Source organism: Aristolochia californica, unplaced genomic scaffold (assembly GCF_029961685.1).
Source record: "Aristolochia californica isolate CCGP_79_NKW_82.1479 unplaced genomic scaffold, dmAriCali1.0.hap1 SCAF_9, whole genome shotgun sequence".
NCBI lineage: Eukaryota > Viridiplantae > Streptophyta > Magnoliopsida > Piperales > Aristolochiaceae > Aristolochia > Aristolochia californica.
Window position 1 is genome coordinate 8,285,384 of NW_027182290.1, and position 14,645 is coordinate 8,300,028.

The 14,645-nt window shown below is 40.2% G+C and overlaps 1 protein-coding gene and 1 pseudogene across 1 annotated transcript; one reads left to right on the top strand and one right to left on the bottom strand.

Moving 5' to 3' along the window:
• Nucleotides 1-4,823: 4,823 nt before the first annotated feature.
• Nucleotides 4,824-6,926, top strand: LOC137940617 (exocyst complex component EXO70C1-like). Its single transcript, XM_068785770.1, has one exon. It carries the CDS (start codon nucleotides 4,824-4,826, stop codon nucleotides 6,924-6,926), a length of 2,103 nt encoding a protein of 700 aa, XP_068641871.1.
• A 4,566-nt stretch (nucleotides 6,927-11,492) lies between these two features.
• On the bottom strand, nucleotides 11,493-14,364 carry LOC137940618 (uncharacterized; annotated as a pseudogene).
• Nucleotides 14,365-14,645: the final 281 nt, after the last annotated feature.

The window sequence follows — 14,645 nt, forward strand, 5'->3', positions numbered from 1 at the left end:
AGGGAAGAGCCCAAGCCCCAAGGAGGAGTCAAAATAGTTAAAAAAAATTGAAAATGAGAGCAATAGGTGCTGCAAATGTGGTAGAAAAGATGACTTCATTGTTAGTTGTCATCTCCCGAAGAGAGAAGAAAATAAACAAGTAAAGAAGACAACAAAGAAACCAACCAAGTAAGTGTTGAGAGTGGAAAATTGGGATGGAGGGCTATCATGCTTAAAAAGTGAATAAGAAGAATTAGAGCAAGAAGTTGCTAACAAGGCACTCATGGGCCTTGAAAATGAGTTATGTTTTGAACGTAATGATGAGTTGGAAGTGGAAAAATTAATTAAAAATATGATTATTTTCTTATAAAAAACAAGAAACTAACCAAGATTTTTAAATGAAGAGAAGATAGAGCAAGAAAATTTAAATGCCATTAGCAATGAGGTAGTCTCAAGGTTGGATCATTAAGTGTAAGCATGAAAGCTTGGTCAAAGTACATGAGAGCTGCACTAAGATTAATGAGCATTTAGAGTGAGATATATTTTATGATGGCTGCATTAGGATTTTTGAGCATGAGGCCTTATAGGCCAAGTATGACTCTCTAGAGCATGAGAGAGATTGCATAAAAAAAACTTGGAGAGATTCTTTTTTACTCAAAAAAATGGACACATTGGTCTAATCACGCAAAGGTACATATAATGTGATTGGCCTAAGGCTATAATGGATATGCTAGCTTAGGTTGTCTAAAAGATCATTTTGTGAGGCTTAACACCTTATAAGTCTCTAATGTTTGTGGTGATCCTGCCCCAACTAAGGGGAATGTTGAGGTACTTGGTACCTCTAGAAGCCAAGAAAAAACTTCAAAGGATACCAAGGGAAAAGGATTGCCTAATGAGAAAAGAAAGTGCAAAATGGTACAAAGAATGATCTTAGAGGTTCTTGAAATACAAACAACATGTGTAGCTCCACTAGCAGAAAATTTTCTCATGTACGTATTGTGAAGGAAATGACATCCCAACAATGAATTCTTGCATAAAAATAAGGCTATAAAAATGTGGAATGGCCAAGCTAACATTAGAAGACCTAACAGAAGGAGTACCAAACAAACCAAAGTTTTTGTGAGTACATGATAATATGAAGGAAATGCACCTCAAAAGTTATGGGAAAGGACGAACATGGTTCCTAGATAGTGGCTATTCAAGTCATATGAAAGAACACAAGAGCCTACTCACTTATCTAGAGCTCAAGAATGCGGGAACAGTGAAGTTTGGAAAAGGGGAAGGCCATATCAAAGTCACAACGACTATAGCTATGCTCTTCCACTCTACTATACATGACGTAATTTATGCGGAGGGTCTCAACTACATTCTCTTGAGTATTAGTTAATTGTGTGACATGGCATCCAAAGTTGAGTTTGGGCTGAATGAAAGCAAAATGTTTATAATTCAATTTATTTTTATGTTGCAAAAAGAAAATGGAACATATATATGCTAAAAATGAATGATCTTATTAAACAAAAAGGTTACTTTGTACCTAAAAATGACATTACATGACTATGGCATAGGAAACTAGGACATGTGGGCATGAAATATTTGAAAAAGATTTCAAAAGAAAGATGTTGTCTAAAGTCTTCGAAAGCTAAAATTTGAAATCAAAAGCTATGTGATGCTTGCACAAAAGCTAAATATTTGAAAAACTCATTTCAACCTAAGAAAGTAATTTCCACCACCAAATCTTTTTAACTCCTTCACATGGTTTGTATAGGAACATTCGAGTTGCAAGCATTGGTGAAAAACATTTTATCTTTGTGATAGTTGATTATTTTTCTTGATATACTTGAATTTTGTTTCTATGCGCCACTTAAGTTGAAAATGAAAAGGGATATAAGATCACTAGGGTTGGAAGTGATAGAGATAGTGAGTTCCTCTAATGATTTGAAAAATTCTACAATGATTATGAAATGAATTTTTGAAATCTAAGCTGAAAGGAAAAATCAAGCCCTTCATGAAATGAGTAGAACAATGTTAAATGAGTTCAATCGCCAAAAATACTTTTGGCCAACATATGTTACCACAATTTATAAGTGATCTACCATTGGTATCGATAACTCAAATCGTGAATTTAAATTAATTTTTGAGGATTTTACAACTAATTTGGCTGACTTTTACAAAATGGCAAAGCATAATTTTGGGGAGAAATGACTAATTTTTGGACTATTTCATTGTGCCTATTTAAACGATTTTGTGCCCATAGTATTCACCAAGTATGCTACAGTGAAAAACAAAGTTCTCCTTGCATTCATAATGCTTTGTGATTGTCAAGTCAATTGAAAATTTTCGAAACAACGAAGTATCTAGAAAGTGCAAAATATCTAAGCTTGTGAATTTTAATTCAGTGTGTACTTGTATTTTGCTGGAAGATTGCCCCAAGCCTACACAACTAAGGATGGCCCACACATCCAAGTGTGTTAGAAGATGGGTTCAAGCCCATAAGACCAAGAGGACCCACACATCCAAGAGATGTGGAAGATGAGCTCAAGGCCCATAGACCAAGGAGAAGGCCCATAGGCCCACATAGTGATGGCAGGATGGTAAATAAAGATTCATCTCATAGAGATGACATTGATATAATTAGTTTAAGTTTCAGGGGTATAATTATAATATTATAGTTTTATCAATCTATAAATTGAGATTCAAGGGGAGGGTTAGGACAAGTTTATGACCTCTTCTTCCTCCTGTTTTCTCGTCATGGGTGTCTCTCTCTTTTGTTCCATGAGCTAAATCCATGGAGTCTTGAAACTCAACATATTTTTCATGCCAAATTTGATTGAAATTATTTTAAAATCAACTGATTTTAGTTTAGTTTTGGTTTGACTGTGTTTACTTCATTAGACTTTTACTTTAGTTTTTTTCTGCAACTTTTCAAACTCTACTACTTGAGATTTTTAAATCTCAACGTGACTATATTTTGAATTTATTTGAGACTAAATTTAGTTGTTAAGTCCCAAGTGACTTTAAGTCCCAAGTGTTGAGTAGGTGATTTAATTTAACCTTTGAGGTCTATTGTCGTAGATGTTATTTGACTATTGATTAGTGGAATCAAAATATGAGGTGAAAATGCTTAGGGAGTGGATATAACAACTAGATTTTGGGTTGTGAACTACTTTATATCTTTATGGTTATTGTGATAATTTGTTCATTGCATGAATTTTGACCGCAAAGAATTTAGAATTTGAAAGTAGGTATTAAAATTTGATAAACTTACTCACCTCCTTGTAGGTCGATCCTTATAGAACTTAACAAGCTTAACACACTCTAAAAATATGATCTGTTGCATTGAGATAGGTCCAAACTATGTACACTTTCCTAGTGCCATTTTAACCCTTCAAAAGATTCAACGTACCAAAAAAAGGGAAAGGGGAAGAAATTAGAAATATTGGGTATAAATAGGATATCGACAAAATAGAATGAGGCATTTCATTTATGTTTTAAATACATGTTGCTGATTTTATTTTCGTTTCATTCAATTACATGTATGAATTTTTTTTAGCTTGTTTACTAATTTGTAAATGCATAAGCAGAAAATTAATAAAACTAATTTTAAAATATAAAATTCTTGGAAAATAAAACTAAAATCACATTAAAATGTGTAAAAACTAGACTAATACATAATATGACAAAAAAAATTACTAGTCTTCTAATATCTATCACAACCATATATATATATATATATATATATATATAGATAGATAGATAGATAGATAGAGAGAGAGAGAGAGAGAGAGAGAGAGAGAGAGAGAGAGAGAGAGAGAGAGAGAGAGAGAGAGAGAGAGAGAGAGAGAGAGAGAAGGTTGATCCAATACGAAAATCCATTTAGTGTGAAACATGCGAAATGGCTATCTCGGTTGTCCGATCAATGGTTATCTCAACTGTCTGATCTTGATCAATGACTATTTCAGTCGTCCGATCAAACGACTATGTCAGTCGTCTGATCAACGACTATCTCAGTTGTTTCACATATTTTGCACCAAATGGCTTTTTGTATTAGATTAGTCGTGTATATGAGGGTTGATCCAATATGAAAAACCATTTGGTACTAAACATGCAAAACAACTATCTCAGTTGTCTGATCATGATCAACGACTATCTTAGTTGTCCGATCAAACGACTATCTCGGCCCTCCGATCAACGGTTATCTCAACCATTTTGCACCAAATGGTTTTTCTTATTAGATCGGTCGTGTATATAATATATATATATACAAATTAGATAAAACAAATTGAAAAACTGGATAAACAGGTTGACACCCTCATAGAAACATAATCTTCAACTGTAGTAAAAAGGATGTTAAGAACAAGTTTGAAATCTACGATGACCCTAAATAAAAAAAATAAAGAACCATTCAGATTTATAAGATATGTGTCATCAATGAACAAGAAATATTGATTTTCAATATAATAGTCGGTTTAAAGAATAGCATATATCAAATTTATTATATCTAATTATTTAAGATTAATGCGTACCTTATTCAAACATATATTATTTTCAATTACCATTTTATTTTGATTAAAAGTTTTGTTTCTAATAAAATTTTGAGTATAATTATTCCATGACCCTGCAAATATTTCCACCCTAGGAAAATTGTGGTCCAAAATAGAACAAAAATGAACGAACTCTCCTTCTCTTTCTCCCTACATTCCCTCTCTTCAATGACCATTTCCATGTTTTTCAATCCTTTCTCATGAATTCCCCCATTTCCTGCATTCCTGGCCTCTCTCTCTCTTCTTCTTCCTGTCTCTCTTTCTAAACCCTAAAACACAAAAGAATCAGAGAGGAAAGGAACAATGGATAGTATTTTCTCGGCAAGATCTGGCAGTTCTGGCAAAGTAGAAAAGGCCTCCCACAATGCAAATGACTCGGCTGAGTCTGAACCCATTCCCACGATACAAGAAGAAACAAAAAATGAAGGAGGAGGAGAACCGGAGGCAGACGCAGACGCAGAGGCCGTGGCTGAGGCAGAGGCCGAGACCGAGGCTGAGGCTGAGGCAGAGGCAGAGGCAGAACCGACGGAAATAGAAATAGACTGTGAGACGATTTTCCGCATAGTTTGCGACGAGGTCGATCGGTTCGTAGAATCCCTCCCAGCCGCCAGGGACAGCCCTGATCCGCCGGTCGTCCCGGAATGTTTTGAGAAATTCAACAGCCTAATTGAGGAGGAGATCAACAAGTACGAGGCCGAGAAAGACCACGGAAAGTGGTGCGCAGTATCCACCGACGAGTCGCTCTTTCTCGATGGCGTCCAAAAGGCATCGAGGCTCACCGAGGAGCTCTCCAGATTCCCTACTGGTTCAAAGTACGGTTGCACTCTTGATCGCGCCAGTGGCACTTTACATCGGGCGATGATGTTCTTAGAGGATGAGTTTTGTTCTCTCCTTGAAGAAGGTAGGCTCGCCGGAGAAAAAGATCAAGCGGAGGCCATATCCACAACAGCGGCGCTGGTCACGTCGAGGACGAAGAAACTGACTTCCTTTGTCTTCACCCAAGAACAGGATCGAGAGAATGTGCCGGAGCCGGACTCTGCCCCACGAGGGGACCCCCCGGCATACACGCCTCAGACCATGTCCAGGTTGACCAAGATCGCCAATGCCATGATCTCAGCCGGGTACGCGACCGAGTGCTGCCATGTTTACGGCATCATCCGACGGTGGGTTCTGGAAGAGAGCTTGATAAAATTGGGTTTGGAGAAGTTCAATATCGACGACATTCAGAAGATGTCGTGGGAAACTCTTGAAGGAGAAATAGCGACGTGGACAAAGGCCTGCAAGCGCTGCATTGCCGTCTACTTCCCCAATGAAAGGAAGCTATGCGAGACGGTTTTCCCAGAAAGAACGGAGATCCGAGCTGGCCTTCTGAGCAAAGTCGTTCGCGGCGTCGTCATACAGCTTCTTAACTTCGCAGAAGCCGTTGTGATGACCAAGAGATCGGTGGATAAACTATTCAAATTTCTGGACGTGAATGAGGCGCTGCGCGACTTGATGCCACTAATGGACGAGCTCTTCCTTGAGGAAACCTTAGCTGAGCACAAAAGGGAGACGGAAAAACTCAGATCACGCCTGGGCGAAGCAGCCGTCAGCAGCTTCTCCGACCTCGAGAACTCCATCAAAGCTGACAGCGGTAAAACCCCAGTTCCCGGGGGCGCCGTTCACCCCTTGACCCGCTACGTGATGAACTACCTCAAATACGCCTGCGGCGACTACAAAGATACCATGGAGCAGGTCTTTCAGGATCACAAGAAACTGGAGAACGTCGACGAGTCCCCGAAATGGGGGAGCCAACCTGCTTCCGTAAACGCCTCTCCGCCTCGTTCACCCTTCGTGGTGCAATTGTCAGGAGTCATGGACCTTCTCGATTCCAGACTAGAAGCCAAGTCAAGGCTTTACAAAGATCCGCCCCTGAGCTACATCTTCTTGATGAACAACGGTCGTTACATTATCCAAAAGATAAAGGAGTCCTCGGAGATACACTCGCTGCTGGGGAACAACCGGAAGCGATCTTCGGAGCTGAGGCAGTACCACAAGAACTATACGCGAGAGACGTGGAGCAAACTCTTGGCGTGCTTAAGGGACGACGGGTTGATGCAAGGTAAAGGAACCATTAACAAGCCCGCTCTCAAAGAGAGATTTAAGAGTTTCAACGCCATGTTTGAGGAAATCCATAAGACACAGAGTTGTTGGATAGTGAGCGACGAGCAGCTCCAATCAGAGCTTAGAGTTTCAATATCGGCGGTGGTGGTGCCAGCCTACCGTTCTTTCTTGGGGAGGTTCCAGCAGTACCTCGACCCAGGGAGGCAGACAGAGAAGTATATAAAGTTCGGGCCGGAGGAGCTCGAGTCTTTCGTAGATGATTTGTTCGATGGAACGCCTGCGTCCATGGTGAGAAAAAGATAAAAAGCCCGAGAGCAGGAAGGACAGTCAGAAAGATGCTAAGATCTTAGTGCATGAACTAAGAGCCCCTTTTGTTTCACAATTTGTGTTTCAATATACGTTTTTTTGAGATTGTTTCGACAGTAAAATTGTTTTTTTTTTTTTTAAATTGACTGTAATGTTTTCCCAATGTCCATAATCTCAACGTCATTGCTTCCTCATTACCCTCAAATTTGTCAAAGTTATGTTTATTGTATGATGAACATGAATAAAGTAGGTAAGACATACGTGTGACGTCTTTGATGCTTATATGTTGGTTCCATATGTGCTGGAAATGGGAACTTGTGGAAGAAAATATTCACTATTTTTTTTTTTTTTTTTTTGTTGTTGGCTTGGACAAGGTGATATCAAGAGATGAATGGTTATATCATTTGGGCAATAGTTCGAATTGGAGATATTGCTGAAGATATTGTGGCCACCTTACATAATACATGGTCACACAGGCTGAGAAATGTGAACTTCACGGCAAATCAATTTGCAAAAAAATGGATGCTCCTTGAGTGTTTTAGTTATTAGTCTTGTTACTTATTCTAGCTTATTTTCCTGTCTCTCTCTTGTTGTTTGGCCTCTGTGTGGCCTTTTTTTAGAAAGCATGTAACAATGATTATAATGCCCTTAGGGCTACAATCTTTACAAAAGAAGAGACATAAATAAATATGTAATTACATCTTCATGTTGTTGAATTTAGGATCCCTTTTCCAATATTCTAAGCAAGGCAATAGAGAGAAAAAAAAGGAGAAAAAGGGAAGAAGGCTCTCGGGTGTGCGCCAAGCAAAGAGAGAGAGATTTACTAAAGAGAGAATTGTAAAACTTGATTAACTCCGAATTGCAACACCTCTATTTATAGTAGAGGAAGTGATAGAGTCCTAATATAATTAACCTTTAAATCTCCTAATTATATTCCAACTCTAATTCTCTAAGATAAGTCTATCATGAAAGGATAACACAATCCAATAGAGTTCTAAAATAAGTTGAATTATAACTCTTCTTTAAGAACGTGGAGATAAGGGAGGATGCCAGCTCGTGGCCTTATCCTTGTGGGTCCCACATGATCTTCCAGCTCATATTGATAGGATTATAGCTCGTGGTTCTTTGTGGGTCTTACATGATCTTCAAGTCTTCTAACTCATTTCAACTTGTGCTACTTTGGGTGAGGACTCTTCTTGGCATCCCACGACCTAATGGTGGGTCCCACCAGCTCATGCACCATGGTGGGTCCCACATTGTAACACTCCCCCTCAAGTTGGGGGTGAGAAAACATCGTAGATGCCCAACTTGTTGCAGATGGTGGACATAATCTTGTGAGTGACTAGCTTGGTGAGAATATCTGTAACTTGACTTTGTCATGATATATGTTTTAGAGATAAAAGACCCGCTTGGAACTTTTCTTGTATAAAGTGGCAGTCCACTTCAATATGCTTTGTTCTTTCATGGAAGACTGGATTCGATGTAATGTGTATTGCTGCTTGATTATCATAATATAGATCCATCAAAGCTTCTTTGTAGAATCCCAATTCAGTGAGAAGAGATCTTATCCATAGGAGTTCACTAACACTATGTGTCATGGTTCTGTATTCTACTTCTGCACTAGACCGTGCTACTACATTTTGCTTCTTGCTTCTCCATGTAACCAAATTCTCTCCTACCATCGTATAAAATCCCAAAGTAGATTTCCTGTCTTCTGGGGATCCGGTCCAGTCTGCATCTGAGAATCCTTCGATGTTGAAGTGACCATGATTTTTATAGAGAAGCCCTCTTCCTAGGGCTCCTTTCAGATATTGTTATACCTTTCAAGTGCTTGCTAATGACTAAGTTGTGGTTTGTGCATGTATTGACTCACCACATTTACTGCATATGATATATCTGGCCTTGTTACACACAGGTAAATAGGTCTTCCCACTAGTCTCTGATATTTTTTGATATCTACATCTTCTCCTGTATTTGCACATAATTTTGTATTTGAGTCCATAGGAGTGTCTGCTGGTTTGCATCCCAGCATTCCTATCTCCTCTAGTAGATCAAGGGCATACTTCTTTTGGGATAACACAATCCCATGTATGGATTGTAATACTTCAATACCTAAAAAATATTTGAGTAGTCCAAGATCCTTTGTCTTAAATTCAGTACATATTTTTTCTTTTGTTTCCTGGATGTCCTCAGAATCACTACCAGTTAAAATGATATCATCAACATATACTGCCAGAATTACCTTCCCTCTAGGTGTATTTTTAATAAAAACTAAGTGATCTCCAGAGCATCTGTAAAATCCAGCCCTTATAAGGGCTTGACTAAATTTCTCAAACCATGCACGAGGGGACTGTTATATACCATACAAAGATTTTTTTAGTTGACATACTAACTCCCCCTCAACCACATACCTAGGTGGTTGTTGCATATAAATTTCTTCTTTCATGTCCCTATTCAGAAAGACATTTTTCACATTAAGTTGATATACCTGCTAGGAAGAGTTAGCTACCAAAGATAATAACACACATACCAAGTTCATTTTTGCCATTGGAGAGAAGGTTTCCTCATAATCAATTCCATAACATTGTGTATAGCCCTTAGCCACGAGACGAGCCTTCAATTGAGCCACAGACCCATCCGGATGGTGTTTCACAGTAAACACCCATTTGCAACCGACGGGTTTCTTATCTGATGGAAACGGGACTAGAGCCCATGTCTGATTTTCATAAAGTGTCTGCATTTCTTCATCCATTGCTGCCTTCCACCCTAGATGTTTGAGAGCCTCATAATAGGACTGTGGTACATATATGGAAGAAATAGCAGAGAGAAATTGACAACATGCAGGGGATAGACGATGATGAAACACAAAATTTGATATGGGATGAGACGTAGAGGGTATGGTGCATGATCTACGTTATTTTCTTTGTGCGATAGGACGTGTATCATATTGTGGGCCAAAAACAACTGGAGAAGATGGACATACCTCGGTGGGATCCTAAATTTAATGCTTTGATACCATGTTGAATTTAGGATCCCTTTTCCAATATTCCGAGCAAGGGAAGAGCGAAAGAAAAAGGAGAAAAGAGGAAGAAGGCTCTCGGGTAGAGAGAAGAAAAGAAGAGAAAAAAAGTGTACGCCAAGCAAAGAGAGAGAGAGATTTACTCAAGAGAGAATTGTAGAATTTGATTAATTCTAAATTACAACACTTCTATTTATAGTAGAGGAAGTGATAGAGTCCGTATACAATTAACCTTTAAATCTCCTAATTACATTCAAACTCTAACTCTCTAAGATTAGTCTATTATGAAAGGATAACACAATCCAATAGAGTTCTAATATAAGTTGAACTATAACTCTTCTTAAAAAACGTGGAGATAAGGGAGGAGGCCAGCTCATGGCCTTATCCTTGTGGGTCCCACATGATCTTCCACCTCATATTGATAAGATTCCAGCTTGTGGTATCTTTGTGGGTCTCACATGATCTTCAAACCTTCTAACTCATTTCAGCTTGTGTTTCTTATCTTCTTAACTCATGCTAGCTTGGGTGAGGACTCTTCTTGGCATCCCACGTCCTCATGGTGGGTCCCACATTGTAACACATATCATCTTTATGAGAAAGTCTTCTTATTTATCAATCTGACACCTCTTGGATGTGTGGGCTTTCTTCCTGCCCCCTCAAGATGGAGGAGAGAAAACATTATAAATACCAGCTTGCCACATATAAAAGATAGAATCTTTGATGTAACCAGTTCTGTAAGAATATTTGCTACTTACTCATGTGCTGAAACATCTTTGAGAGAGATCATACTGTTATGGTCCCGGATCTGACACGTGGATTCTTTGGGAGGATTTGGAATCTGTCACGGGTTACGGGTCTTCCAGGCATTACCGTAGGGGTAGTAGGAAGACATGGGGAAGACGAAAACGAAAGATCAAGCCTAAGAGAAGCTTGAAAATCCTAGAGCTCGTTGAGGAGAACTCTAAGCCTCTTTACTCTAGATTTAACTTAATTCTTAATACTTCAATGCTTCCTTTTCTCATTACTCTTACCCCTTAAATAGGGTTCACCCTGTTAGGGTTTAATAAAATATTACAGAAATATCCCTATGAATAAAATATTCCAAAAATATCCCTATTAATAAATAATTCCAAAAATACCCCTATGGCCTAAAACTGAAATAAAATAAAGTAAATTAAATAAAACAACTAAAATAATAATGTTATTGCGTGCATAACATTACACCCCCCTTGGAAGACGAGCTTGTCCTCAGTCTCGGAAGTAGTGTCAGTATGCCGACTCGCCACCAGTGCCGAAGTAGCATCCGCGATAGCTATGACCCCCTTCAAGACGCTATTTTTATTTATTTTTATTTTTATTTTTTTTGGCCCGGTCCGAGTTAACCTGGGTTGACTCGGTTCAGGAACCCGGTCCGGTGCACGACCCCTCTTCTGGACGCCAACTTTTTTTTTTTTTAGTTGTAGGAAGGCGTGCCGAATGTCGCTACATCTCGCCCTACAACAAAGCTGTCCTCCCTCAGTCCTAGAGTGGTGTACAACAACCCCTCACGGCGGCCCCCCATTGGCGAAGTGGCACTGCCTAGCCATTGCCAGCATGGCAGCAATAACATCATGACCAACCCCTTGGGAAGAAGTAGACTCAGCCCCACATACCCCCTCCAGTGGCTGCACCTGGACACACGCAGAGGCCGCACTAGGAAGACGGCATGGGTTTCCCTCATCCCCAACATCAGCAGAAACCCCAACATTGCATGAATCCAACCAGGTTGTCCTTCTCAAAATTCCAGACAGCCCAAGTTGCTGTTCACTGTCCTGAATTACAACGAACAGCTCATCATACGTACAGTCCATGGTATTTGAGATCTCTACCGCTGCAGTTGGAAGCCATTTCTGATGAAATTGGTTATGAAGTTCCAGAGTCATAGCAGAGTGATGAAAGGAGACCACCATGCTGCCTGCAACAGCAGCAGCAATTTGAAATTGCATCATTCTCTCACAAGACCCTAACCCATTAAACACTGTATTAGCGGAAGGACCTTGGCCATAAAATAGTTGTTGTCCCAAACTTGGAGCACGAGCAGCAACTATAGGTGGAATAGCAACTGCATCATCTTCATCCTCATCCCCGTCTATATCCTCAAACTCGTCACCCTTCTGGCTTGCTTGTTCTTCTACAGCTGGAATATTTGTGGCGTTTTCTAAAAGTGTTTCGTACTGCTTTTTGCTACTGGCTATGAGGTCACTCACTTCATTTTCTGAAGGCATCCTTATCTGAATCACCTTTCCATCAGTTCCCAGTGCATCAAGCTTGGCATCTCCACCTATCAATAAATGTACATGTAAGTACCTCTCGGGCCTTGTCCATGATCCTTCAACTTTGGAAACCTTTACTGTGACAACTAAGGATTGTAGGTCAGCAACATAATATGTGAAGAGATATTCTCCTTTACTAAATCCATATCCATCCCCATCATCTTCAAAGAGACCTTCTGCTCTCCCCGTTTCATCTTGCAACTGTAGAGTGGGTAAGTCAGGATGTGGGTCATCAAAATCAAAACTCATCCAAATGCCCCTAGGAAACTGCTGTAGGAGTTGATGCGATCCTTTCTCAGGTGTAGTGCTGGAACATATTAAAAGTGGACTAAGTAGAAAGGAAGTTTCAATTTTCCTCAAATTTGGATCTATTGGATTTGCAAAGAATGTAGGAGCTGGAACGGGATTACCCTTGGTATGCGCCATAAAAAAAAGAGTATATAAGTGTGGCAGGAAGCGGTAGCGTCTCAATAATGCCAGACGACATACTTCTGCACATTCTTCTCCAAAAGACCAGGGCTCATGGTCAGCAGTGCCACTTTCAGAATGCCCACAACAAAAAGAAAACAAAGCACCTAAGACCATCCATCTTCCAAATAATTTAGGTGTTGCATTCGCAGCAAAACCACCACTATCAGGTCCTGATAATGGTTGACCACTGAGACACAGCAAAAGTACCATGGATAAACTCATATGTAAGTGGTCCCAATGTGATAGATTGTCTCCAGTCCATGTTGTAGCATACCTTTGACTACCTACAAATCCAGCTCTAGTGTGAACAAAGGGACGCTTTTCACTTGTAACAATCTTCATTCCTTCATATGTTGACCTTGCCATCAACAAACCATAAACATTATGATGATGTGAGTGATCTTGAAAACCACCAAGATCAGCATCCTCTGTGAACGTTACTCTCAAGCATTGTTTTAGTGACAATCTTAAAAATAGCAGGCTCATCATATCATTCCATATACCATCAACACCATTTGCAATGAAGTCTTTAACCAACTTTGCCCACCATGAACAAACTTTTTCTTGTGTAAAATCAGGGAAAACACCTTGTCTAGGCCATACTTCCCCAATATATGGTCTGCAGTCAGCTTGTTGAACCCACACATTATTCTCTGTACCACTATCATATACAAAATAACCTTCCTCATGTTTTATTCCTGGGTCCAACGTCCAGATTGCTTTGAAGCCATCACTGCTAAGGTCATTCACCAAAGTCATTGGATCCAAATCACTGCTTAGCAACTTTAGGTACCCACCACCACAATCCAGCTTTTGCTCATGCTTAACAAAAAATTGAACATTTTTGTGCTCCTCCACAGAAAAACAAAGTCCCCCCCAAAAAAATTTCTGAGCCACGCTGAGGTTCACGATAACAGAAAAATAAAACAGCCACCATTCAATTTTTATTCTCCTTCCGGTAATCCCCCAAAAAAATGTCTCTTGCATTGCAGAGACTTCATCACACAGCAGCACGAATTTGGTCATTTGACCGCAAGATTGAATGGAAAAATGAGGTTGTCGAAACTTACCCCACCCAATTTGGAAATTGGGTTCCCTCTGTTTTGCCAAGAGGGGGATTGCGAGTGGGAGGTGGTGGCCGGAAATCACATCCCACCGGATATGTTTCCAACGGCACCGACGGAGCCTCCTCCGTGTCCGGTGGCGAATGGCAGCCCTTTGGGGTTTCGCCGCTTATGTCCCGGTCGGAATAGTCGCGGGAAGATATTCCTTCTCCAGTTCGGGATGGTGTTCTGCTTGCCGTGAGTCGTATTGGTGTGATTTCGGATTTAAGGTCTCCCCCAATTTGACCAACGCCGACGATGTGGTAGCAGAAAACCCCTCTGATTTTCCCAAATCGTTGTCGTCGTTCGGCTTTAGATTTCCATGCGCGGAAATCTTGATTTTTTGTGACGCCAAGCCTCTCTGCGCATCCAGATCCGAGATTGTCCCCAAAACTTCCACAGAGGCTTCCGCTGGTAGACGGGATGAAGTGTTTAATTTGGTAGCCATTTTCCCGTCCGAGACTGTTTCTCGATCGACTACCTCTTGTTGCATCGTTGGAAAAAAATACTTCATCCATTTCGAACGCCATTTTTGTATTCTTTCCGCTGCAATACCTACTGTAGCCATTTCTCTGATTTGTCTGTGCATCGCCATCCATGGGTCTGCTTGGCTCATCGTGTTCCCGCTCTGATACAAGTTGTTACGGTCCCGGATCTGACACGAGGATTCTTTGGGAGGATCTGGAATCTGCCACGGGTTACGGGTCTTCCAGGCATTACCGTAGGGGTAGTAGGAAGACATGGGGAAGACGAAAACGAAAGATCAAGCCTAAGGGAAGCTTGAAAACCCTAGAGCTCGTTGAGGAGAACT